Source organism: Microtus oregoni, unplaced genomic scaffold (assembly GCF_018167655.1).
Source record: "Microtus oregoni isolate MIOR12 unplaced genomic scaffold, Mior012 000029F_ref0000214, whole genome shotgun sequence".
NCBI classification, from domain to species: Eukaryota; Metazoa; Chordata; class Mammalia; order Rodentia; family Cricetidae; genus Microtus; species Microtus oregoni.
Genome location: NW_024543088.1, coordinates 15,026,387 through 15,051,146, shown reverse-complemented (window position 1 = coordinate 15,051,146; position 24,760 = coordinate 15,026,387). Strand labels below are relative to the sequence as shown.

At 46.3% G+C, this 24,760-nt stretch overlaps 1 protein-coding gene and 1 long non-coding RNA gene across 4 annotated transcripts in view; one reads left to right on the top strand and one right to left on the bottom strand.

The window, feature by feature from the left end:
• The window catches only part of Insr (insulin receptor), a 130,406-nt gene that overhangs the window by 52,712 nt on the left and 52,934 nt on the right, over positions 1–24,760 (top strand). For all 3 annotated transcript variants that reach the window (XM_041678347.1, XM_041678348.1, XM_041678346.1), the window contains exon 3: positions 21,062–21,383. In XM_041678347.1, the coding sequence (XP_041534281.1) occupies positions 21,062–21,383 (322 nt within the window). The remainder of the gene's footprint in view (positions 1–21,061; positions 21,384–24,760) is intronic.
• Positions 18,571–19,585, bottom strand: LOC121465165. The gene is made up of 3 exons (XR_005976619.1): positions 19,542–19,585; positions 18,935–19,008; positions 18,571–18,705 (listed from the first exon to the last, which is right to left on the bottom strand). It is a non-coding gene; the product is annotated as an uncharacterized LOC121465165 (long non-coding RNA).

Sequence of the window (24,760 nt, the reverse complement as noted above, 5' to 3'; positions counted from 1 at the left end):
TGGTACTAATTCCTAATCTTGAACATATTTCTTTATACCATGATGAAGGCCTGACATTTCGTGTGAGTATCTCCCCAACTCTGCACCCAATTTGCTTCTCACAGTGGATGGCAACTGTGTCCATCCCTTGCTCTTGGGATGTGATTGCCCTGTCCCTTTGGTGGCTTGGGCAAGGGGTGACGAGGCTTCTTCAGAGGAAGCCATAGCTCCAAGGAAGTTTTCTGCTTTGGGCAACAGGAAACCAGCTTCCAGGCAGAAAAGGCAAAAAGAGAAACTGAGGTCCAACAATAGCAGTGGGGTTAGCACTCAAAGAGTTCACCACAGACTAGATGCTACTTTTAATATGTCATCGATGTTCAGTAGACAGACCTTCAGCCTTAGACCTTCAGAACCTCATTAACTGTCATCCCAGACAAACAGTGGACTAGCCTAAGGCTACAGGTACAGCCATCTTCCTTCTCAGCTCCCTCAAGGCTGTGGTTTCAGAAACACTGCAGTGCTCCATTTCTTGTAGGTAGAGAGCTTAAACTCAGGCTCTCACGCTTGTGTGACAAGTACTTACAGACTGAGTCCTTTCAGGGAGTCTCCCCCATGCCAGGTCACTCCATCCCATGCCATTCCATTCTGTGTGTGCACATGAATGTGTACCCTGTGCATGCAGACCCTTGGGGGCTAGCAGAGGGCATCAGATCACCCCAAACTGGAAGTTAAATGTGGTTGTGAGCCACTATGTCTGAGCTGAGAACTGAATCCTGCCCCCTGCAAGAGCAGCCAGTGCTCTTAACTATTGGGCCATCTGTCTAGCCCCTGTTTCTTTATTTTTGAGAGATATTTAGCAATGTTGCATATTATTGGGCAAAACAGCAACACCAGCAAACATGAGAAGACAAGAGACAGATTTGTGGAAAGAGAGCTCCTGGAGGGAGGCCATGGACTGCTGTCACTACAGAATGGAAGCTTAATCTATAACTTAAATTTTTCCAGTGGTCTCAGTAAAGATAGTTCAATAAAATAAAACAAACAACAATAGCAACAACCCTTCCCCCAGAAAAACCACAACCACCAACAAAAAGGTGATATTAATTTTAATGATGCCTCTGATTTAAGCCAGTTTATCTGGGTCTCCCTATCCACAGGCTGCTTGTCAGCACCAGAAGGGATTCACAAAAAGCTGGGTGGCGTGGCGCACACCTAAAATCCCAGCCTTTGAGAAGCTAGGGCAGTGGGGTGGCAAGTTCAAGGGCAACCTGGGCTACCTGATGAGATCCTGTCTCTAAAGAAATGAAATAAATTGTGGATGATGAAGCACGCTTAATAAAAACTCAGAGAAATTAGGGTTCAGCCTGAAGATCCGAAAAACAAAGCAGCCAGCCATTGGCTTTCCCTCGACCTCAGTCTGAAATGGCGATCCTGCCTCCAGGAACCTCAGAATGAGACTGTGTCTGAGAGCTGTCTCCTCCCGTTCTATAATCCTCTCTAGTTCTGAGATTAGAGGCATGCACCACTGGGATTACAGGCATGCACCACCCGGTTTCTTTGGCAAACTGGTGTGGCTACTGGGGTTAAAGGTGTGTGTTACCATTACCTGGTCTGTAAGGCTGCCCGGTGGGGCTGTTTTACTCTCTGATCGTCAGGCAAGCTTTATTTACTAAAATACAAATGAAATCTACTACAGGGTGAGATAAATAAAGTGTGTTAGTTGGATGTTTTCTCATCACTACTCCCTAAACAATGCAGCAGAATATCTATTCCTGCAGACTGGGAGTCATCACCGTCTGGTGCCTGTTCACGTCTATGGGAGAATTGTGTTGCTTCTGCGCAGATTCTTGAATTTTATGAAGGGGCCTTACATTCGTGGGTCATATATCCAGAACCAGCCCCATATCCACATCGGTTTCATTTCAGTGTCTGAGCAGTATGAAAATTAGGAATGAGATAGGCAGGTTACACATTTGTAAGCCTGGTGTGTACACTACAGTAAGCGGGGCTTCAGCTTATTCCAACTGCCATCTCTCATTGCCCAAGAAATTTTTATGTGGCTCTAGTACATAGGTATATAAAATAGTTAGATGAATCAAATACAAGCATTCACTGATAATGAAACCATAAAAACACATTAATTTGTGTGTTTTGTGTGTATGTTTGTTAGCTTGTGTGTAGATGCATGTGTATGTGCAGGTGCACATGTGTGCACACATGGATGCATGTATATGTTTTTGCTTGTGCATATGGAAGCTTGAAGGTGTCTTCCTCTATTACTCTCTGCTTTCTTTACTGAGGGTCTCTGGCTGAACCCTGAACTTGCTACATTTTCCTCATATCTTCCTCTGTTAGACACATAGGCTGGTCCCATAGCTTAGCTCTTATGAAGAGTGTTACAATAAACACTGATGTGCAAGCATCTCTTCAGAAACAGTAGCCAGTCACAGCGGCACATACCTGCCATCCCAGTACTTGGGAGGCTGAGATTGGAGGACTAGAAATTCAAGGTCACCCTTGGCTATAAATTGGCTCAGAGACTAGCCTGGGCTAGTCTTAGGACTGAAATTGTCTTAAAAAAAAATGACGACCACTATCATCACTAATAGAATATTGTGGAGGATGGGAGAGAGGAAAGTGAGGGGTTCTGTGCTGTGATGGCTGCGGGGAGGAGTTCTGTGTTGTGCTGGCTAGGGGAGGAGAGGTTCTGTGCTGTGCTGGATGTGGAGGAGAGGGGGTATTCTGTGTCGTAATTGCTGCCACTGGGATGGAGTCCAGCTGGTGCTGCTCGCATGTGCATGAGTCATCTAGCAGTGGCCACACTTCTAGAGAAAATGACTCCTTCTCCCAGCTGGCATCAGTTGCCCACTGGGCTAGGTTTGGGGCATAGAGCCCCTCCCACACCTATGTTAGAATTAGGGAGTGGCTTGATCTTTTCCAGGTGACCGCAGCTGCTGTGAGTTCGGGAGTGCAATGGCCATGACAGCCTTTCACCGCATGCAGCCCACTCCAGCTCTTCCATTCTTCCTGTGCCCTTGAGACTTTGGGGTTGCTATAAATGTCTCTCTTAGGGCTGGACACTCACTGGTCACTTACTCCCAGTATTTGACTAATTATGAGGTTCTGTTCTGATTACTAAGGTGGCCAGACTTGAAAAAAGACAGCTTGCAGAGGAAGAGTGGAAGCCCTTCTCATCTAGGCTTCATATAAGGAAGAGTATGTTCCAAAAGATGCTTGCACAGTGAACACACTCAGGAGCCACCTCCCCAGACCACTCCCAAGCCATACCTGTTTCTCTCTTTTTTTCCTTTCCTTTTTTCTTTTCTTTCCCTTCCCTTCCCTTCCCTTCCCTTCCCTTCCCTTCCCTTCTCCTCCCCTCCCCTCTCCTCCCCTCCCCTCCTCTCCCTTCCCTTCCTTCCTTCTTTCCTTCCTTTCTTTTTTGTTGATAAGGTCTTTCATTGGGTTGTGTTAGAGCTTGGCTCAGAGGGGAGACTGGCCAGAGGGTCCCATGGATCCTCCTAGCTTCACCTTCCTAGAGTTAGAATTACAAGTTCAGGCCACCCCCCCCCCCCAACATGGGTTCTGGATGTCAAATCCAGATTCTTGTGCTTGTATAGCACCCTAGTTTCTTTTCTGTTGCTGTGGTAAACACTGACCAGAGGCAACTTAGGGGAGGAAATGTGCTATATAGAGGTCGCAGTTCATCGCAGAGGGAAGTCAGCGTAGGAACTCAAGTGAGTTCCTGCTTGCTGGCTTGCTCACAGGCTCATGCTCCGCTAGCTTTCTCGTACAGCCCAGGACCCCCTGCCTAGAGAATGGTGCCACTCTTCATGAGCCCTCTGTATCAGCTGAGATCAAGATGGTTCCTCACAGACCAGCCTGATCAGACTGGAGCTCATTACTCTCTTTGGAGGTACTTCTGGGACATGCAACAAGAACTGTATGGGCCGATCTTGCCTCCCCACAGGCCCCCACCACAGTAAAGGGAAAACACATTGCTCAAGTTGCCAGTCTTACTTTTCTTTTTGAGATAGGGTCTCACGTAGCCCAGCTGGCCTCAACCTCACTAGGCAGCCAGGGATGACCTTGAGCTGCCTGTCTTCTTGCTTACACCTCCTGAGCGCTGGGATGGCAGGCATTTTCCATCCAACCCACTTTAGGTCATGCTTGGAGTGGAAGCAGAGCTTCATGAATGCTGGGCCAGCACTCTACAAACTGAGCCCCAGGCCCCATCCCAGCCCCAATTGGCAGTCTTAAAAGCCATTTCTGAGTGAGCTGATTCATAGACTGTCTGGCCAGGCTGAAACTAGCCGAAAGCCTGTGTTTAGGGAATCCAAGCACCCCTTTTGTTTTCATTATCGCCATCATGACTGCTATTGTTATCCTGAAGAGTGTGGAATAGATGGAGGAGGCTCTGCCAGTAGTAAACGTAACGCCGTCCTAAAGTCTTCAGATCCCGACTGTCCTTCCCACTGTCACCCTCTCATCTTCTCTGTGTGCTGTTGCGTATGCCCAGCATTCTTAGATTCCCTTTTCTTCTCTTAAAAAAGGTTTATTACATTTTATTCATTTATTGGGATGTATGTGCACATGCCACAGAACACGTGTGGCAGTTCGAGAACAATGTTGTGGAGTTGGTTCTTTCTTTCCACTGTGTGGGGCGTAGAGATTGAACTCAGGTCACCAGAGTTGATGGCAGGTGCTGTCTCCTCAGCCTGCTACTTTTTAGTCTTTGAGGGTAATGTATGTGTGCACCAAGTTTGGAGGTCACCTTCGGGTGCCTTCCTCTGCTACTCTCCACCTTAGTTTTGGGTGTTTCTCACCGAACTTGGAGCTCACTGATTGGTTAGATTGACTGGCAGCGATCTGCTTGTCATCTTCCTGACTCTCCCTCCAGCTCGCTGATTACTGATGTGAGGTTACTGATGTGATTTTTTTGTGGATGCTGATGATTTGAACTCAGGCCCTCATGCTTGTGTGGCCAGCATTTACCACCTGAGTTGTTTCCCAGCCTTGAGATTTTTCAGGGTTTTTTTTTTTTTTGTATGATATATCAAAACAACATTGATTGCTTATCAAGGGCTTTTAAAATTCTGTTTATTTATTTTTTTGGGTGGCATGCTAAGGCATGGGTGTGGAGCTCAGAGAACAACTTGTAGGAGTTTGTTCTCTCCTTCCACCATGTGGCCTCAGGTTGTCAGGCTTGGCCAATAACACATTCACCAACTGAGCCATCCTGTTGACCCGGCCATCTCCAGAACTTTCTCCTGTTCACAAACTGAGGAAGTTCTGTCATTAAACACCAATTCCTCTCCCTGCTTGGTGCTGAGAACCTGCTTTGCTGACTCTGCACTGATGACTCTAGAGACCAGCACCATGTCCCCATAGGATCATTTTCACATGCAAAGCACAATGTCTTCAAGTTTCATCCATGTTGGTGCAGGTGTGAGGACTTCTCTCTCTCCTCCCCTTTCTAACTCTCTTCCTCACCCTGATCTCTCTTTCTTACTTCTACCCCTCCTTCCCCATCTTCCTTTTATTCTCTTCTCTTGTATCATGCCGTAAGAATGCCATCTACCTTTTTTCTTTTAGATTTATTTGCATTTAAGATTCTGTTTGTATATATACACATATGTGTGTATGTATGTGTGTGGGCATGCCCAGAGACCAGAGAAGGTATTTAACTTAGGTGATTGTGAGCAACCTGACATGAGTACTGGTAATCAGCCTGGGTCTCCAAAAGACCTGCAAGTTCTCTTAACCACTGAGCCATCTCTCCAGCCTGCCATCCACCTTAGTAGAGATGAGGCCTGTCACTGGTGTGGATGGAGCTCACCAAGTCCTGATGCATGTGGTACTAGGGATGGTACCCCAGGCTCCAAGTATACTGTGTTGTGGTTTGAATGAGGAACGCCCCCTACAGGCTTTTGTATCTGAACACTTAGTCTCCAGATGGTAGCACTATTTGGAGAAGTTTTAGGTGTAGCCTTGCTGGAGGAAGTACATCCTTGGGGCATAACCCCCCCCCCCCCCATGGATGGAAATGTGACTAGCCAGCTTCCTGTTCTTGCCATCATGCCTTTCCTTCCTTTTGCCATGCATTTCCCTCTATGGTGGCTTCTAGCTTTCTGGAACCATCAATCAGAATAAACCCTTTCTTCCCTGTGTTGCTTTTGTTAGAGTATTCTATCGCAGCGACAGAAAAGCCACTACAACACAAGGCAAGTCTTCTACAGCTGAGTCCTGGTCCCAGCTGTGGCTCTGTCACTTCTGTCCCCTCACTTGCATGGTCCTGCCTGTCCTTTTCAAGGGTGTTGCTCTCCAGATTCTTACTGAGGGTGATTCTGTATATGTCTGGGGACATGTTGTCACAGCTTGGAGGTTCTACTGGCATAGGACTGGTAGGTGAGGACAGGGTAGGTCGGTCAGACATTGTGCAAAGGAAAGGTTGGTTCCTACCACAAAGAACAAGCCAGCTCAAAATGTCTGTCATGCCAAAGCTGGTAAAGCTACCTCTTAGACAGCAAGCAGGTCTGCTGGGAGCATCTGGCTTGAGTTGGTGACATGGGTCTTCCCAGCAGTAGTATTAGCAAAGCTAAACTGAAGAGTGAAGAGTGGGGGCGGGATTTTATTCCTATCCTCTCTCTAAAATTCTCTTAGAGGCCGGGCGGTGGTGGCGCATGCCTTTAATCCCAGCACTCGGGAGGCAGAGGCAGGCGGATCTCTGTGAGTTCGAGGCCAGCCTGGTCTACAAGAGCTAGTTCCAGGACAGGAACCAAAAGCTACGGAGAAACCCTGTCTCGAAAAATCAAAAAAAAAAAAAAATTCTCTTAGAAAGGAGTGCCTGTTGTCTCTTGCCTGGAGCATGCTATTTGTGGATCTTTTCAGAACAGTTTCGGACTTTCCATATGGCTGGCTCCAAGGCTTTCCATCCGTGGGACAGAAAGCACCTGCTTGCCCCTCCCTGACCCTGTGCAAATGTAGTTGTCCATGTTTCCGTTCACAAGGGGTCAACAGATCAGGCTGTTGGCTTTTGTTGCCAGTCGATTTAATTTGTTACTCATAATAAAATCCGGAACTCACCTGGCTGAGAGCCCTGGGCCATTAAGAATGTTTGCTGGAATACATTGCACAGACTGATTCCTTGGGAAAGCTGAGGCTAAAAGTGAACTCACAATGAGCAGGAGGGCTGGCAGGGAGAAGAGGATCGGTCCCCCAAACTAAATTTAGCTTATTGCTTAATAAACCAGCAGATTTATCAGAGGGCACACCCTCTGTGCACAATTTTTCTTTCCTTGAGACAGGTCTCGTGTAGCCTAGTCTGGACTCCATTTCACTATGTAGCTGACTGAGGATGTCCTTGAACTCTTCTGATTCTTCTGTTTCCACCTCCCCAGTGCTGGGATGACATGGAGGCATGGACCAGCGGTCCCGGTTTAGGTAGTGCTGGGGATGGAACCCAGGGTTTGTGCAACCTAGGCGAGCTCTCTATCCACTGAGCCACATCCCCAGCGCACTGCTCCAGATTGTGGAACAGAAGTTGATTGATGCTCCATTTCTTGTACAGATTTTAAGAAAGGCCACAACCATGGTTATTGCTTAAATCTTCAATATTCTGCATCTGGCATTTGTGGAAGAAACAGGCATTGTAAAATTTGGTTTTAGCTCCTTTAAATGGCTGTGCAGAGCTATGGCAATCAATGAGGTGTGCTGTGCTGTTCAGCTGATGAGTGTCTTGAGAATCAAAAGTAACTGGGCTGTGGCTTAGTGGGTAGAGTGCTTGCCTAGCATACACAAACACTGGGTTTCATTCTCAGCATAAACCCTGTGTGGTGGTGCATGCCTGTTATCCCCGCATTCAGGAAGTGGAGGCAGGAGGTCAGTTTTTGATGTATGAGGTCTTGTGTCTAGAAATAAAACAACAAAAACCCAACTTGCATTGGTGAACACCTGGCATAGTACCTTACTCAAAGGAAAGCGCTGACATCGCTGTACAGGATAGAACAAGAGAATTGTGGCCTGTGAGTTGATGGCGTCTTAGAGATGGGGAGGCCTTCTTGCCTAGTTTAGAGAACCATTTCCTCTTTGCGTCAGCTTCATAAGGTAGGCCTAATGACACACCATTTTCAGAAAGGCTTAGAGAAGTTAGGACGCTTGACCAAAATATCCCAGCATCCTTTAGGGAATAGCAGATTCTCCCCAGGTCTTTATGACTGTCTGGCTTTAACTTCTAACCACAGATGTAAATACTCTGCCTGACGAGGCTCTGCCCTGGTTCTCTAATTTTAGCTCACTGGCTCACTGGCATCAGAGGGCTGGAGGAACCTTTCACTGGTGTTCAGGGATCCTACATGAGTGGGTGGAGACTTATTTGCCCCCCACCCTGTTTCCATGGAGCCAGCATCAGTGAGCGGGGCTTTTCTTGGCTCTTCCCATGTATTTCCATAGCGCCCCTGCTGTCCTTTCTTACACTCTTGAGAATTGTTCTCTGCAGCTGCGCGCATCCGCACAAGTGTGTTTTGTGTGTATTAAGACTCGACTTTGCTAAAACAAAGTTTCCATTTGGGTATTCACTGCTTAATTTTCAAGGATTTTCCCTCTCCTTCCATTGCTAAGGTACATTCAATTTTAACACTGTATCCTGTGGGACTCAGTGAATAATGGAGAGCCAAGGGCAATAACTGCCAAGGAAATAGATAGGAAGGGTATTTGGGGACAGATTTTGAGTGTGAGAACCCAGGTGAACCTTTGATCTTGAGGCTTCAAAGGAAGAGTTGGAGCTCAAGTAGAATCAAGAGACTTTAAGGGAAGGTGGAGCTGGCCATGAAAGGGGTTAGGTCCCGTGGAGGGAGACACTGATTGTGTTTGCCTTAAACTGGTTTCAAGGGGCAAACATCTGAGAGCACCGAGGTGAAGGTGTTTTTCCTGTAGTTGCAAGAGTAGGAAGGGGTGGGGGTGCTTCCTTGTATATCCTTTTCCACATTTAAGGCCAAATTTCCTGTGATTCTCCATTCTCTGGGCAGGGTGGGAAGATAGACCTGTGTTTTCCTTAAGATTATAGCTTCGTTTCTCTTAGTGAGAATTTCTTGATTTCCAGCTTCCTTGCAGTCTCAGCAACCCCTTCCCCCATTTCATATGTGTAAGCCGAATTAGCGGGTATACCCTTCCCTTAAAAAACAAAAACAAAACCAAACAGCTCATTTTAGTTCTGAGCCCAGATTTCACTCAAGGCTCGCGTTCCCAATTCCCCTGGTATCCCACAATCATAGGCTTCGTGGAGGAATGTGCTCAATAGCCCTCAAATTGTGGTTTTCTGAATCTTGATTTTTGAGAGGAAAATTGGACATTCCATGTTCAAAGGGCATTCCCTTTCAATCCTGAGTGTTCTGCTACTGTGTGGGGGCCCTTGCAGACATTTCCCGGCAGTGGTAAAGGGCAGTGTAGGTAACAGTGTGAAACGAAGTCATTTTACAACCTTATATTAGGGTTTTAAAAAAATACTTGTTTTATTTAGATTGCTTGATAACCCTTTTGGGTTGGAGCCTTTGGGGAAAAATATGGGGAGGATGAAAGGGAAGATGGAGAGATTAGACCGTGAGTTCAGAAGTTCAGGGACACTTGGAGGGATCTGACTGTGGCTTTTCTGGGAGGGTAGGGTAGGGACAGGTTTCCCTGTCTTTCCTTTGTCTTTTTCTTTCTTCCTTCCCCCCCCCCCCCCGTATATGTGTTTATGTATGTGCATTTGTGTGTTTACATGCATGTGCATGCAGAGGCCAGAGGGCAGATCTCAGGTGCCTTTTTGGATGGCTCTTTATTGTATCATTATTTTTTGAGACACGATCTCTCACTGAACCTGGAGCTTGAGATTCAGCTAGCTAGCTGGCCAAGATGCTCCCCCTGGAGCATCTTTTCCTGTCTCTACTCACTCAGTGCTGTGTTGCTGTCACTCCTCATATTTGTACAGCAGCTACTTCAGTAGCTATGCCCAACCCGCATCGACCTCTGGCCTCTGCACATACATGTGCACATACATGTGCACCGCTATATAGTACATATACAAATGAGTAAATGAAGAAACAATAAATAAACAAAATAAAGTAAAGATTAGGGTTTTCTGAGGAATCTATTTTGTTGCCTTGTCTATTTCATATACCATACGTGTGTGCACACATATATGCACATACATAGATAACACACACAAGATACACGCACATGCACCCACACCCAGCCTTCCTAGTGTTGGGAACCAATTCAATCAGGAACTAAACTAAAACTTATATCACCTTTGTTACTGTGAGATCTGGTGGCCAGTTTCACTGTGTTGGTGGCAGTTCAGGACGCTGTCTAGCAGTGTCCTGCTTCTTGTCCCTAACCCCAGTTGGCTTGTAGCTACAGAGAGGCTCCTACAAAAAGGTATCTGTGGACTTGCAGGAACCCTAGCTGACTTTAGAAATGTCATTGATCACATGAGCTGACCTCTTCATGGTTTAGATCGCCCCTCCCCAGCCCCCCTTGCTAAGTGAGACTTTTCCCATTCTCACTTGCTCTTTCCTTTGGAAGCTGTGGTAGGTACTTGCTCTCTCATCTAGAAAGTTGTAACATTTAATCTCCTCCACTCTCCAGTGACACAGAAAACCTATAAATATGGCTTAACACGAGTAGAGAAAGATCAGCCGGGAATCCCAGGCACAAGGCATTAAGAGGGACTGAGAAAAAATTGTTGGAGATTTAAAAGGAGAAAATGAGGGCTGGAAGGATAGCCTGATCACTAAATCATTTGTGAGTGGAGTCAAAAGTCTCAAGAACCCATATGGAAGGTAAAGAGCTAGTTGGAGTGTTACAAGCTTGTGTCCCCAGGGATGCTGAGATTTGAGGGAGAGAGGTACATCTATGGAAGCTTGCTAGTCAGCCAGCCTGGCCTGCTTGTTGAAATTTAAGGCCAATTTGAGATGAAAGGCCAAAAAAGCAGAAACTAAGGTTTCCTTACATGTATACCTCTTACACAAATATCCACACAGGCATGTGTGTGTAGGTACACAGGAGAAAATCAGAACACTCAGGTAGATTCCAGTAACACCTGGATACCTGGATCATGTAGATAAAACTCAGCTAAGGTGCTGGAAGATGTCTCAGTACGTAAGAGTGCTTACTGCACAAGCATAAGGACCTGAGTTCAAATCCCCAGCACATATGTAAAAAGTTAGGTATGGCTGCATGTGCATGCCTCCCTGTAGGTAGAGAAAGACGAATCCTGGGAGCCCCCAGCCATCCATCTAGACTAGCCAGAACACATGAACTTCCCTTTCAGTGAGACCCTGTCCTCAAGGCTACAAGACATAGAACAACAAAGATTCCTGACATCCTGCTCTGGCTTGTACATGTGTACACAGTGGCATGTACAGTCAAATATTCACATGCAACACACACACACACGTTAGGTAACAAGGAGTTCAGATAATATTGTTATTAAGAGCATGGTGATGGATGGGGCTGAAACTAAACAGTATGCATTTTAAAGTACAGTGGGAGTATTAGAGAAGGTAGTCATCTGTTGAAGAGAGCAAAGCACACCCAAAGCACAGACGTTTCTTTGCACCTCACCTCCAGTTGCCAGTGTTCTTACCTGGAAAATAAGCTTCAAGGAGCTTAACCAAACAAACACAAAAGACAGTTTACTGCCACTTGGTCTTTTAAAATTATAATTCAGGGCTGTCAAGAAGACTCAGCAGGTAAAGATGCTTGCTGCCATGCCTGATGGCCTGAGTTTATTTCCCAGAACTCACATGGTGGAAGGAGGGGACTGACTCCCCAAAGTTAGTTGTCCTCTGACCTCCACACTTGTATGGTGGCTCAAATGTGCATCCTCTCTCTCTCTCTCTCTCTCTCTCTCTCTCTCTCTCTCTCACCTCACTTCTACTGTTAGCTGCCTAGAATGTGTGCATTCTATACATACATGAGGAAAACATTTTTTTTTAATGTTAAAAAAGAAACACAGCTCCATAACTCTTCGCTGGAGAGATTTTTCAGAACAGGCTGAGGTAACTTAAGAAGTAACTTTTCAGATTGTTTTTTTTTTTTTTTCTTCCCCAATCAGGGTCTCAGTTGAGGTTGGCCTCAGCTTGAATAGCAGAGGATGACCTTGAACTCCTGACACCCCCCCCCCCAGTACTGGCATTAAAATGCCCAGTTTATGTGGTGTTAGGTATGGAAGCCAGGGTCTCCTGCCTGCTAGGCAAACACCGGCTGAGCCACATCACCACCCTCCCAAGGTGGAAACTGGCATTGTCTGGGTACTAAGTCCTGGTAACTCCACCTCTCAAAGGTGTCATGCATCAGACTCCTCCCTCCTGCTCACTCTGCCCCTTGGCTCCCCACTCCTCCTTGGATTTGTTCTTCTGTAGTTAAGTTTGCCTTTCATGAGCTCTGACCTATTCATAGGACTCTGGTGATTCATGCTTTGGCATATCTTGTATCATTCTTCCCTGCTGGGGAACACTTGAGCATAATCCATTGCAAATATAACCATTGTATGTTAACCACAAGTCAGTCCCTTCAGGGGGCCACTTTCAGTTCTGGGTGTGCTGGCATTAATGAAGTAGCTATTATTTTATTTCCTCACATCTAAAGGGGAAGGTTATTTTAAAAATAGTAATATCATATTAAATAATTATGCACAGTATATGGAATATATATGTATGCATACTTGGGATACACACACATATGCGTGTAGAATATGCATGTCTGTAGGTATGTGTGTCCCCACGTGTGTAGGCCAGAGTTCAAAGTCCATTGCCTTCCTTGCCACTCCACCTTACTTTTTGAGACAAGAGTCTCAATGAACCCGAAGCTTACTTATTTGGCTAGGTTAGGCAGTCAGGAAGCTCTAGGAATCCCCAGATCTCCATCTCCTCAGCCCTAGGATTACAAACTAGTACTGCAGGGTTTTGTTGATGCAGTCTAGAGAGCTAAAGCCATGTCTTCTTCATGCCTGCATGGCAAGGAAGTACTTTACCAACTGAGTCATTTCCCCAGTGGCCCCTCGCCCCAAATATATCTATCCATCCATCCATCCATCCATCCGACTGAGGGGCCTGTTAATTGCTTAACTTTCCCTAACTCTTCTTTAGAGTACTGATATTGTGCCTGGAGTGTACAAATTTGCAGTCTTCAATTCAAAAAACCTTGATGTGAGGACACCCTTGCTCCCTTCCCATCCAATTCCACAAAGGAGATCCAGCTGTGTGATCCCGTTGAGCTGCTACCCTTCATTGGGCCTCTCTCCAGATGAGGCCTGGGCCGGGGTGTTCCAGGCTGTGCCACGCGGTGACCGGATCTCTTCGGGGCACACGCCCAGCACCTCGCACCACCCGATGGATGCATCTTGCACTCTGCAATCCTAGTGTCGCCTTTTAGGTTATTTTTTTTTTTATGGGGGGGGCGGGCTTTCGAGACAGGATTTCTCTGCCCCTTTAGGTTTTTGCAAAGCCTCTTGCTTTCCAGGCCAGTCCCAGGCAGCCTGCACCTCGGAGAGGCCCTCTCGCGGTGTCCCAGACTCGGGTAGCTGCGCAGCTGGAGGCTAGGAAGGCTAGAGCCCCCGCGCACTTCGGGTGGCGGAGCCAGCAGCCCGCAGCCCGCCCGCCCATTGGCTGAGCCGGAGGGCGGCGCTGCAGTCGCCATCAGCCGACCTGGAATTCAGCGGAGCCGGAGTGCTGCACGCTTTTGTGTCGTTCTGCCGGCGCCGTTCACGGGGGGTGGGGCTCCGAGTAGCCAGGCCGCACCCTTCGTTTGCATACTCTCGGTTGCGGACTGAGGTTGTTGTTGTCTCTGAACTCCTAGGTGCGCACACAGACACCCCCCAGCCCCCGCCGCGTCTACAAGCACCGTGTGTCTCTGGAGAGCTGCGCAGAGAAGCAAAGCTGTCTCCAGCGCGCGTGCGCCTACCCTGCCCCTATTGTCCTGGTATGGAAAAGGAACGCCTTCCAGTTTCAAAGTCGCGTGCTCAGTGAGGGTTTAGTGTTGACCACAAAACTGTCAAAGTTCAGGATCCTGCCCCACCATATACCACCATTAAATCATTTATTAATTTCCAAGTAGTAGGAATTTGACTTGCGGTACTCAAACTTCAGAGAACAGGGACCCAGGAGAGAAAGGTCTGGAATGGAAACCAAAGACATGACTATAAGGAGCTTGTTTGTTTGTTTGTTTGTTTATTAATTAATTAATTAAAGATTTCTGCCTCCTCCCCGCCACCGCCTCCCATTTCCCTCCCCCTCCCCCAATCAAGTCCCCCTCCCTCATCAGCCCGAAGAGCAATCAGGGTTCCCTGCCCTGTGGGAAGTCCAAGGACCACCCACCTCCATCCAGGTCTAGTAAGGTGAGCATCCAAACTGCCTAGGCTCCCACAAAGCCAGTACGTGCAGTAGGATCAAAAACCCATTGCCATTGTTCTTGAGTTCTCAGCAGTCCTCATTGACCGCTATGTTCAGCGAGTCCGGTTTTATCCCAGGCTTTTTCAGACCCAGGCCAGCTGGCCTTGGTGAGTTCCCAATAGAACATCCCCATTGTCTCAGTGTGTGGGTACACCCCTCGCGGTCCTGAGTTCTAAAATTCACAATGAGGGCAGGAGGGCTGAGAGGTCCTGACTGCGACTGTGCCCTCAGGCCCATGATGCAACTGTTCCTGTTTGGAAATTTCTGGAAAGCAATGGTGTTTAGGAGTGTGTGTGTGTGTGTGTGTGTGTGTATTTAAGCGGCAGGCTTTGGGAAGAAATGTCATAAAGTGTTATTAATGTGTGCAGTGTTGTGAAGACACTAAAATAGTGGTTTCCGTGTTTCATTTCACGTGTGTAGTTTGTCAAGAAAGGGCAAACGGTTTAAAGCTTGAGAAGCAAAGGGAGGGGGGCGCAACGCTGCATTTCTGTGGACTAGTTATTTATTTACAATGCACAGCTGGTCCTCTGCCATAGTAGCATTTAACCTGCCATTGGACAAATGGATTGTTCTTTTTGATGCAGTTAAAAATATTTATTCCTTGTGTGTATATGTGTGTAGAGGTCAGAGTTCGGAGGACAGCTATGCAGAAGTTGGTTTTTGCTGTACTGCCATGTGAGTCCCAGGGCTTAACTTGGGTCCTCAGGTGTGGCAGGAGAGCCTCTGCCTGTTGAGCCATCTTGCTGTCTGCTGATGCAGTTTTGGACTTAAAGAAAAGTTGTAGGAATTGGATTACTGTTAGTCAGTTACTGATATTTTTACCCTGTCTGTTTTTTATTTCTGTAATCTATTCCTATGCGAGAATTGTAGACTTTTTTTTCTTCATCATTGGAGTCTGTAACAATAATCATGTTCCTTACTTCTTCAGTGGGTTTCCTAACAAAAAAAAAAATTCCTTACACAGTAGTACAGTGACCAGAACCAGGAACCCAACACTAGTAGAATATGTTAATCCTCTTGGAAAAGTCTCATCATTTGGAGCTGTTGTGGTGGCTCAACCAGTAAAGGTGCCGGCCATAAAAGTCTGCGAACCCAGCCCACATGATGGGGGACAGAACTGACTCCGCCGTTCTGACTGCGCCTTCCCACACTATATAAAAGTTTAACATCTCACCGACCGTTCCAATAGTGCTCTTTGTTGGAGTGTTTTTCTTCCTGGTCCAAACAGCACTTCCCATTTCGGAGCAGTCTCCCTCTAGTTTTCTTTTGTCTGTACAGCTCTTCAGTTTATTTACTTATTACTTTATCACATTTGTTTGTTTGTGTTGAGAGGGAATGAATATGCCAGGGGGAGCTCGTGGAGGTCAGAGGATGACTTTTGAGAGCCAGGCTCAGTTCAGTCTTCCACTATGCGGGTCTCAGGGATTGAACTCACATTGTCAGGCTTGGCAGCAAGCACCTGTACTGGCTGAGGCATCTTAGTGGCGTCTGTCTGTTTATTTGTTTGTTTGTTTTTCTTTGTACAACAGTGACATGTTTGAAGAACATTGGACTGGGCAGTTGTTTTATAGACTGTTTCTAAGATGAATTGTTATTGTTTGGAGAAAAAAATATGCAAATACTATTCTTTTCCCAACACACCCTATTCAGAGGTCAGTGCTGGGTTATCTCAATGTTACTGGCAAAGCTATTTGAAACATTTTTGACTGGAGTCATTAAGAAGAGGATCTTGCAATCACAAGACACATGCAGGATAAAGAATTCATGCAACAAAATTTACTCTTTTTATTACTTTGGTTTCGGTTGTTGTGATGGACACTGTCTTAATGGTTCTATTGCTGTGAAGAGACACCATGACCATATAAAGGAAAATATTTAATTTGGTGGCTTACAGTTTCATAGTCTGATATCAACATAGTGTGACATGGTGGCACGCAGGCAGCCATGGTCCTGGAGAAGGAGCTGAGAGTCCTATAAGTCCACAAAATAGGAAGTGGTCTGAGACACTGGGGGTAGCTTGAGTATAGGAGACTTCAAAGCCCTCCCCCACAGTAACACACTTCCTCCAACAAGATCACATCTACTCCAACAAAGCTATACCTCCTAATAGTGCCACACCTTATGAGCTTATGGGGCCAGTCACATTCAAACTACCAGAGACACCATGACCGAAAGCAACTTGGGGAGGAAAGGATTTTTTTCTGGTTATGCTTCCAAGTGAAGGCAGGGACCTAAAGGAGGAGCTGAAATAATAGATCAAGTTCTGATTACCAGCTTGTTTAACCTGCTTTCTTTCTTTTTTTTTTTTTTTTTTTTTTTTTTTTTTTTTGATTTTCGAGACAGGGTTTCTCCGTAGCTTTTTGGTTCCTGTCCTGGAACTAGCTCTTTTAGACCAGGCTGGCCTCGAACTCCCAGAGATCTGCCTGCTTCTGCCTCCCGAGTGCTGGGATTAAAGGCATGCACCACCACCGCCCGGCTTAACCTGCTTTCTTATACCCAGGATTGTGTGCCCAGGGAGGACACTGCCCACAGTGGCTGGGTGGGGTGGGGGAGACCCTGCAGGTGTCAGACAAAGCAAACCTCAAGAAAAGATGAGAATGAAAACCTAGGGCAGATTGACTTAACCTGGATCAGACTTCAGGCAGTCTGATGTCAGATGGTTCATTGTCAGTATATTTAAAACATACTTAAGAATTTAAAACCTTTGGGAAAAGGTTTCCATGGAACAATCAGTCCAATTCCACGTGCACAGTAAACCTCAGGTGACTACATAAAGACACAGACTCCTTTACAAAGTGCACATGACCATGAGGGCAGTTTCAAATGAAAAGGCCTAGAATCTAGGTTATCTCAGACCAATAGACTAGAGGCCAGCAGACCATCAAATACAAGTGACATCTCCCCTAAGGGTGGGTAACAGACTAGGGAGAGAAGAGTTGGGATAATCGTTTTGGGGAGTTAGGTAGAGGTCTGTCCCTACAGGGAGCAAAAAGGCCCTCGTGTCCCCTTCTGTCAATCCTTATTTAAGAAAATGCCCCACAGGCTCGCCCACAGGCCAGTCTGATGGTGGAAGATTTTCTTAGTTGAGGTCCCCCTGCACAGATAACCCTAACTTGTGTCAAGTTGACAATAAGCAAAGGAAAATGACCTGCACACCCTGGCTACTGGCTTGCACTCCAAGACTTTCTTTTTCTCCTCCTCCTTCTTCCCTCTCTTCTCTTCACTCACCTCCTTTTCTTCTCCTTTTCATCCTCCCGCAGCCCTGTTTCTCTTCCTCCCTCCTCTCTCCTCCTCTGGTTCCTTTTCTCTGTTTTCATATAGTCCAGGCTAGCTTCCAACTTACTTTGTAGCCAAGGTTGACCTTGATCTTCCTGACTTAGCCCCTAGAGTGCTGAGATTGCAGTCAGGCAACCTCTTTGGAGCCCAGGACTCTGCATAGTGAATTTTTACCAGCTTAGCCATAGGTTCCCCTGCCCCCACCCACAAGATTTTCACTCCCCCCTCCCCAGCCCAAGCCTGTGTCCTGCAGTAGCAGGTGTGGGCAATGGGAGAACACCTGGGCCTTGTTTCTTCTGGAGGTCAGGGGTGGCATTGCTGTACCACCTGTGGTCTCCCCTTGCTCAATAGAAGGAAAACCGCTTGTTTTCCTCAGATGTGTATGACAACACTCAGCATGCTGTGGGTTTGATGTGTGTTTGTTGAATGACATCACAACAGTTTACTAAGTGGTGCATGGAAGAACACAGCTATTTTTCGGGTACACCCTCTGGCTCTTGAACTGAGTTTGTAGTAAAAAGAGTGCTCACAAAAGAACCTTTATAAAACTCTTTTTTGAGGCAGGTTTTCATATGGGCTGAGGCAGGCCTTTCACTCCTTAGCCTACCAGCCCTGGGATACCAGGCAGGCCCTCTTGTGTCCCTTTGGATCGGGAGCCTGCACACAGTTTACTGTGAGTTGGGGTCCGACACTTAGCTCCTTGGGCTAAAACACTAGCTTAGTAGGTAGGGGCCCTGCTGTTCATCCTCAGCACTGCAAGGAAAATAAAACCAAACCCAGCAGACCAAGCCAAACTATTTCTCCTCAAACCTTTCTCCATCATAAATTGTTTTTACTTATTCTTTGAGAATTTCATTCATTTTAAAACGTAGTTTAGTTATATTCACCCCCGATTCCTCCCCATGTGTTCCTTCAAATTCCATATCCTCTGTTTTAAATGCACAGAGTCCATTAAGTGCTGCCGTTATGTGCATGAACGTGGGGCCTCTCCATTGGAACCTGGGCATTTCCTGGCTACAACCTGAAAACAAAAACAAAAGCAATCAAAGCCAAACGAATCCTTCCCCTACCCCCAGCAGTCATCAGCTGCCCCTCGGCCTGGGATGGGGTGGGCTTATTAGTCCCCCCAATCTATTTCTCCCCTTTGTAGTCATTCCTTCCTTGTTGCTTTTCCAAATGGGCAGCCACTGTTGTTATCTGTAGTCACCCTGCTGTGTCTCGCAACTCTGTATCTGTTACTTAGTACTGACCTGCCAACTTCTCAGAGTATGTCTCCCTCTGGAGTCCTGTCCCAGGCACCGGTTACCACCAGCTCTGGCGCAACCTGTAGGTTCATCAGTCACCAACACCAAAAGAAAGAGACAAGATAGAGATTGAGGACTGGAGAGATGACTCAGTGGGTAAAAGCACTTGCTGCCCAAGCGTGAGATCTGCCTTTGTAATCCCTAGCACTTAGAGAAAAAGCAGGCAGTGGCCATATGCCAGCCTGGAACCCCAGTGCTATGGAGTGGCCCTGGGGCTTGCTGGTTTCTAGCCTAGCTCCAAGGTCTCAAAGGAATAGGCCTTTAATGGGTTAATAAATAAATAATAAGCTTAAAATAGAGGCCATAAAATTGGGAAGGAGATGTATATGATGAGGGAGGGATTCTGAGGGGCGTTGGTGGGGAGTGTTGGATGATAAGTATGATCAAGATACACTGTGTCCAAGATGAATTTTTCAACAAGTAAATAGTAAAAGAAAAGAAGATGGCTCCTAGAGCCCTTCCTCTGGTCCCTGCAGGTGCACCCCCGCCCCCAAATACATGAATAAATAAAATTTAAAAGCGAAAGAGTGATTTGACTATGCCCCTCCCTTACCCCCAGTTCCCTGGTGCCTCTACAGCCCGATCCTCCCCAGCTCCAGACTCTGATAGCCAGTGAGCTGTGCCTGCCTTGTCACGATGTTTTCTTTCCCTCTTCCCGGATGTCCTATAAATGGAATCCTGCAGTGCAAAGTGCAAGATTGAAGTGCCTGGCTGTCTGCCCCTGGCTTTGTTTGCAACCATTGGCTGCTTTTAGTATTGTGTGGGCTGCCGAGCTTATGTGTTTGGGAAGTGTTTATTAGGGCTTTGATGAAGCTTCTTGTGAATGAAAAAGGCTGACCCTCAGCTGCAGCCCTGGCCCAGGAAATGGGCTTCTTCCTGCTCTTATGTGTGTTGTATGGGAGAGTCCATGTCTTTGTGAGCCTAAGATAATCGCCTGCTTGAATTATTGCTTCCTCCAATTGAATTTCAGCCCTCAGATCTCCCTAGACAGAGCCGGATGATAACGTTGGCACAGTTGGCCCTGCTTGGCTTTGCCTTCTGTATTTCTGGACTCATAATAGCTGGGAAGGGACTGGGGGAGGTGTTTCAGGGTGCTGTCCTCTGAGCTTAACAGGTCAACTTCATTAGAGTAGCTGTGACTACCTACAATAAACTGTTTCGTCCACCTCCCCTGCCCCCTTGCTTCAGCCCCCAGTCAGACCTGCAAACTGTTGATAAGATATTCTCTCATAGGATGAGGGGCGGTATGGATCACTGGATTACCCCCACCCCAACATTCTAGCTGCTCTCTCCTGTACCTCCTAGTCAGATGTATATGCCCATGAACTCATGGTCTTAGTGCTAGGGTGTATAGAGGATGGAGGGGAGAACTCTATCTGTGCAGTCCTGGAGACATCATCGTCCACGCTGGGATGAGGCTTTTTTGTGATGTTGCTGCTTTGGGGCCACCCAAGCTCCCGTGCTCTGTACATATGTCCAATAAACTCCTTTTTTTTTTTTTTTTTTTTTTTTGGTTTTTCGAGACAGGGTTTCTCTGTGGTTTTGGAGCCTGTCCTGGGACTAGCTGTCTTGTAGACCAGGCTGGTCTCGAACTCACAGAGATCCACCTGCCTCTGCCTCCCAAGTGCTGGGATTGAAGGCGTGCGCCACCACTGCCCGGCGTCCAACAAACTCCTTGTGTGTGCCCTTGAAGTTATTGTCTACTACTGTATATATCATAGACATAGACTGTATGGTTATAGGAAGCTTTATTTAACGGTGTGTTACATTGTGTCTCTTGTCAAGGACTTGGTTCCTTGATTTCCTCTCAGTAGCCCAAAGTTGGTGGTAGTTAGTAATTGGCAAATGCTGTGTATTAGGCCTCTTGCCTTCCCCTTGCTCAGGTGATTGTTTAACTTTTGCCAAGTACATAGTTGCTTTGGGGGCTACTGCCATTTTTCACAGACCAGTCAGGCACATGCCAAGTGCTGTTTAATTGTGGCTGTTATTGTTATTATTTTGTTTGGCAGTTTTTGCAGACAGAACTTGGACAGAGTCCTTGACCAGCTGTTTTATTTTTCTTCTTGTCTCTAGTTTGTCCGACCATCTGTAAGTCACATGGCTGCACAGCTGAAGGCCTGTGCTGCCACAAGGAGTGCCTAGGCAACTGTTCGGAACCCGATGACCCCACCAAGTGTGTGGCCTGTCGCAACTTCTACCTGGACGGTCGCTGTGTGGAGACCTGCCCGCCCCCTTACTACCACTTCCAGGATTGGCGCTGTGTGAACTTCAGCTTCTGCCAAGACCTTCACTACAAATGCAGAAACTCTAGGAAGCCTGGCTGTCACCAATACGTCATTCACAACAACAAGTGCATCCCGGAGTGTCCTTCTGGCTATACAATGAATTCCAGCAAGTGAGTCCTGTGCGTGGGTCCAGGGAAGTAGCTGGATGGAAGCTGGCGATGTAGTTAAAGCTGTTAAAAGAGGGCTCTTTGGCTAAGATGCATCCTCAGCACCGAATTTATCAGGCCTGGAGGTACACACCGGTGATCCTAGCATTTGGGAGGTAGAGGCAGGAGGAGCAGATGTTCAGGGTCATCCTTGGCTATATAGTGAGTTCAAGGCCAGCATGAGCTATTTAGAACCCTGTCTCAAAAGAAAGAAACATATACCACCTTCAAGAAAACCACAGAATGCTGTTAACTGCTGTTTAGAACCGATGATGAAGCCTTATCAGTTCCAACCATGCTAAACCAGAGTGCGCTGGCTAAGAATGCAGTTACCACCACTTATATCTTTTAAATACTGCATGTGTGTATATGTATGTGTTCGTGTGTGTGTACATGTGCATGTGCAGATGGACATGTGCAAGCATGCATACATGTGTACAAGAGTGCACACATGTAGGAACCTGGGTGTGCAGGAGGGCATATGCACATGTATGTGTTTGTGTTCATGTGTGTTGGCATTGTGTGCAGGTGGGCATGTGTATGTATATGTGTGTATGTGTTCATGTGTGTGGACATACCTGTGTGTGGACATACCTGTGCAGATGGATACATGTGTGTGTACACATGTGCATGCTTGTATGTGTGTGTGTGTGTATCAGTGGTTGACGTTGGATGTTTTCTTCAGTTACTGTCCTCCTTCTTAGTTGTTTTTAAATATTTTACTTTTATTCATGTATATGTGCATATGTGTAGTGTCTATATGCACATGGGGGTGTCTGGGGAGGCCGGTAGAGGGCATCAGTTATCTTTGAGCTGAAGTTACAGGTGACTGCAGCCCTCCGAGTGGGTGTTGGGAATTGAACTCAGGACCTCAAGAGCAGCAAGTTCTCTGGACCACTGAGCCATGTCTCCAGCTCCCACTTTGATTTTAATTTAATCCAGCTTTAGCTCTCCTGTTAAGAAAAGGTCTCTCACTGGCTCTAGAGCTTGGAATACTCCTGTGTCTGCTTCTCCAGTGCTGGCATTATAGGCGTGACTTCCGTCCTGGCTTTCTGGGTGCTGGGAAAGCAAACCTACATCCTCATGCTTGCACAGCAAGTATTTTGCCAACTGAGTGATCTACCAGCTCTCAGTAGTGGTTTTTTTTTTTTTTGTTTGTTTTATTTTCTTTAATACTGTGTCCTGGGGTTTGGTCATGGGCTTGATCAGAAGGAAATGCTCCTCTTCATGAACACCCTGTTTCTGAGTGCCATGCTTACAGTTGAAGATGGGATTCTTTCATTTCACCTTCGCCCTCCTTCCTGGCTCAGCGAATAACTGTTACACCAGGAAGGTAGCTATGTTGTCCATATCCTACCCCACTTGACCCCAACACAACCTGGGAACACTCTGTCTTAGGGAGGGGAGCCTTACGCCTACACTGTTCCCAGAGCTTGACTGTCCTTCCACGGTCAGCACCATCAAGCCATTTCCTACCACCTGGGTGAGAAACAGGACTTCTCTCCTTGGTGATGAGTCAGGCTTCCTATATACACCCAGATGCTTTGTTCAAGGCTTCAACTTTGTGGATGAGATATTTTAGCGTCTGGGACTTTCACCAAGTTGTTGTTTTAAATCTCTTTTGTGTTTTTGGTGTTTGGGTTCAAAAGAAGGGAGGTGGGGTGGGGGATGTCCAGCAAAGAACAGAAAACCAAATCAGAAACAGACGCACATTGCAAGGCCTTGAGCTGACCTGCTGACGTCAAAATTCTTCCTCTCAGACTTGGGCGCTGGCCAAGTGAGCGAGCAAAAGAGTGTTTTGATTTTGGTGGGAAATTTTATTTCCCTGGGTGGAAAGGGTAAGAAGGAAAACAATTTTTATTTTAGCTCCTGTGAATTTTTTTAGTGTTTATGAAACCTAAAAGTACAATATGTTTTGTTTTGCTCATTTTTTATTAAATAAATTGAAAAAAAAAACCCAAAGAAATGAAACAACAAGTATTGTTGGCCCAAATAGACCTCTATAAATCAGTCTCTGTGTTGAATGGAACTTTATTTTTTATTTTATTTTTTTCATTTTGAGGGTGGGAGGAGGTTCAACAGGAAGATTGGAGAAAGAAACATTGTTCTGTTTATCCATTTCAGTTTTTCAAGAATGATTTAGGGACTGGTGGTTTCTGTCAAGACTTTTGTTTAAAAGACATTGACTTTAGGACTGGAGAGATGACCCACCAGATAAAGCAGGATTTGGATTCCAAGGACCCATGTAACTGCCTGGCTGTGTGATGACCCACCTGTAATCCCAGCCTTGGAAAGTAGAGACAGGGATCCCCAGAGCAAGTTGGCCATCTACTGAATTAAGTGAGGGATCCTAACTCAGTATGTAAGATGGAGGGCTGGTGAGGTGGTTCAACAGGTAAGGGTGCTTGCAACCAAGCCTGACATCCTAGGTTTGAACCCTTAGTTCCCACAGAAGAAGAAAACTCTATCACCTATCTATCTATCTATCTATCTATCTATCTATCCATCTATCCTCCACGTATCTATCTCTCTGTCTGTCTATCTATCTCTCTGTATATACATACACACACATATATGATAGCTTACAATTGAGGAAGACATCTAGCATCAGCCGTGGGCTTTCACACATAGGTTCATACATACATACATAGTACACATACATATACATTCAAAAGAAGAAAAAGACATTGGATTTAAATAAAAAGCATTTTTTTAATGCTCACCATAACCAAGATGGTGACCCTCTGCACATTGTTCTGTTGTAAGTTTCTATATTTGTTCCCAATTCCTGCAGGAGAAAGCTTCTTGATGTTGATTGACTGAGACACTGATCTAAGAGTATGGCAGAATGTCCTCAGGAGTTATTTTATTGCTAACTTTTCTTTCTCTCTCTCTCTCTCTCTCTCTCTCCCTCCCTCCACTTCCTTCCCTTCCTATCCCCCCTCCCTCCCTCTCTTCCTTCTTTTCTTTTCTTTCTTTTTTAAGACAAGGTTTCTTTCTTCATCTCTTGCTATCCTGAAACTCGCTTTATAGTCCAGACTGTCTCGAACACACAGAGATCTGCCTGCCTCTGCCTCCCAAGTGCTGGGATTAAAGGTATGCGCCACCACTGTCTGGCTCAATAGTCAACAGTGTTTGGTTTTCCCCTAGGTCCATGGCCTAGCTATTCTCAGGTTCTTGGACCCCTAAACAGTATCAGGCATGGGTTTCATCTCATGTAATGGGCCTTAAATCTAACCAGATAGTAGTTGGTTACAATTTTATGCCACTATTGCACCTGGTATCATGAAGTCAGGTCATCATAGATGGAAGGGTTTGTTTGGGTTGGTGGCATGCAGAGG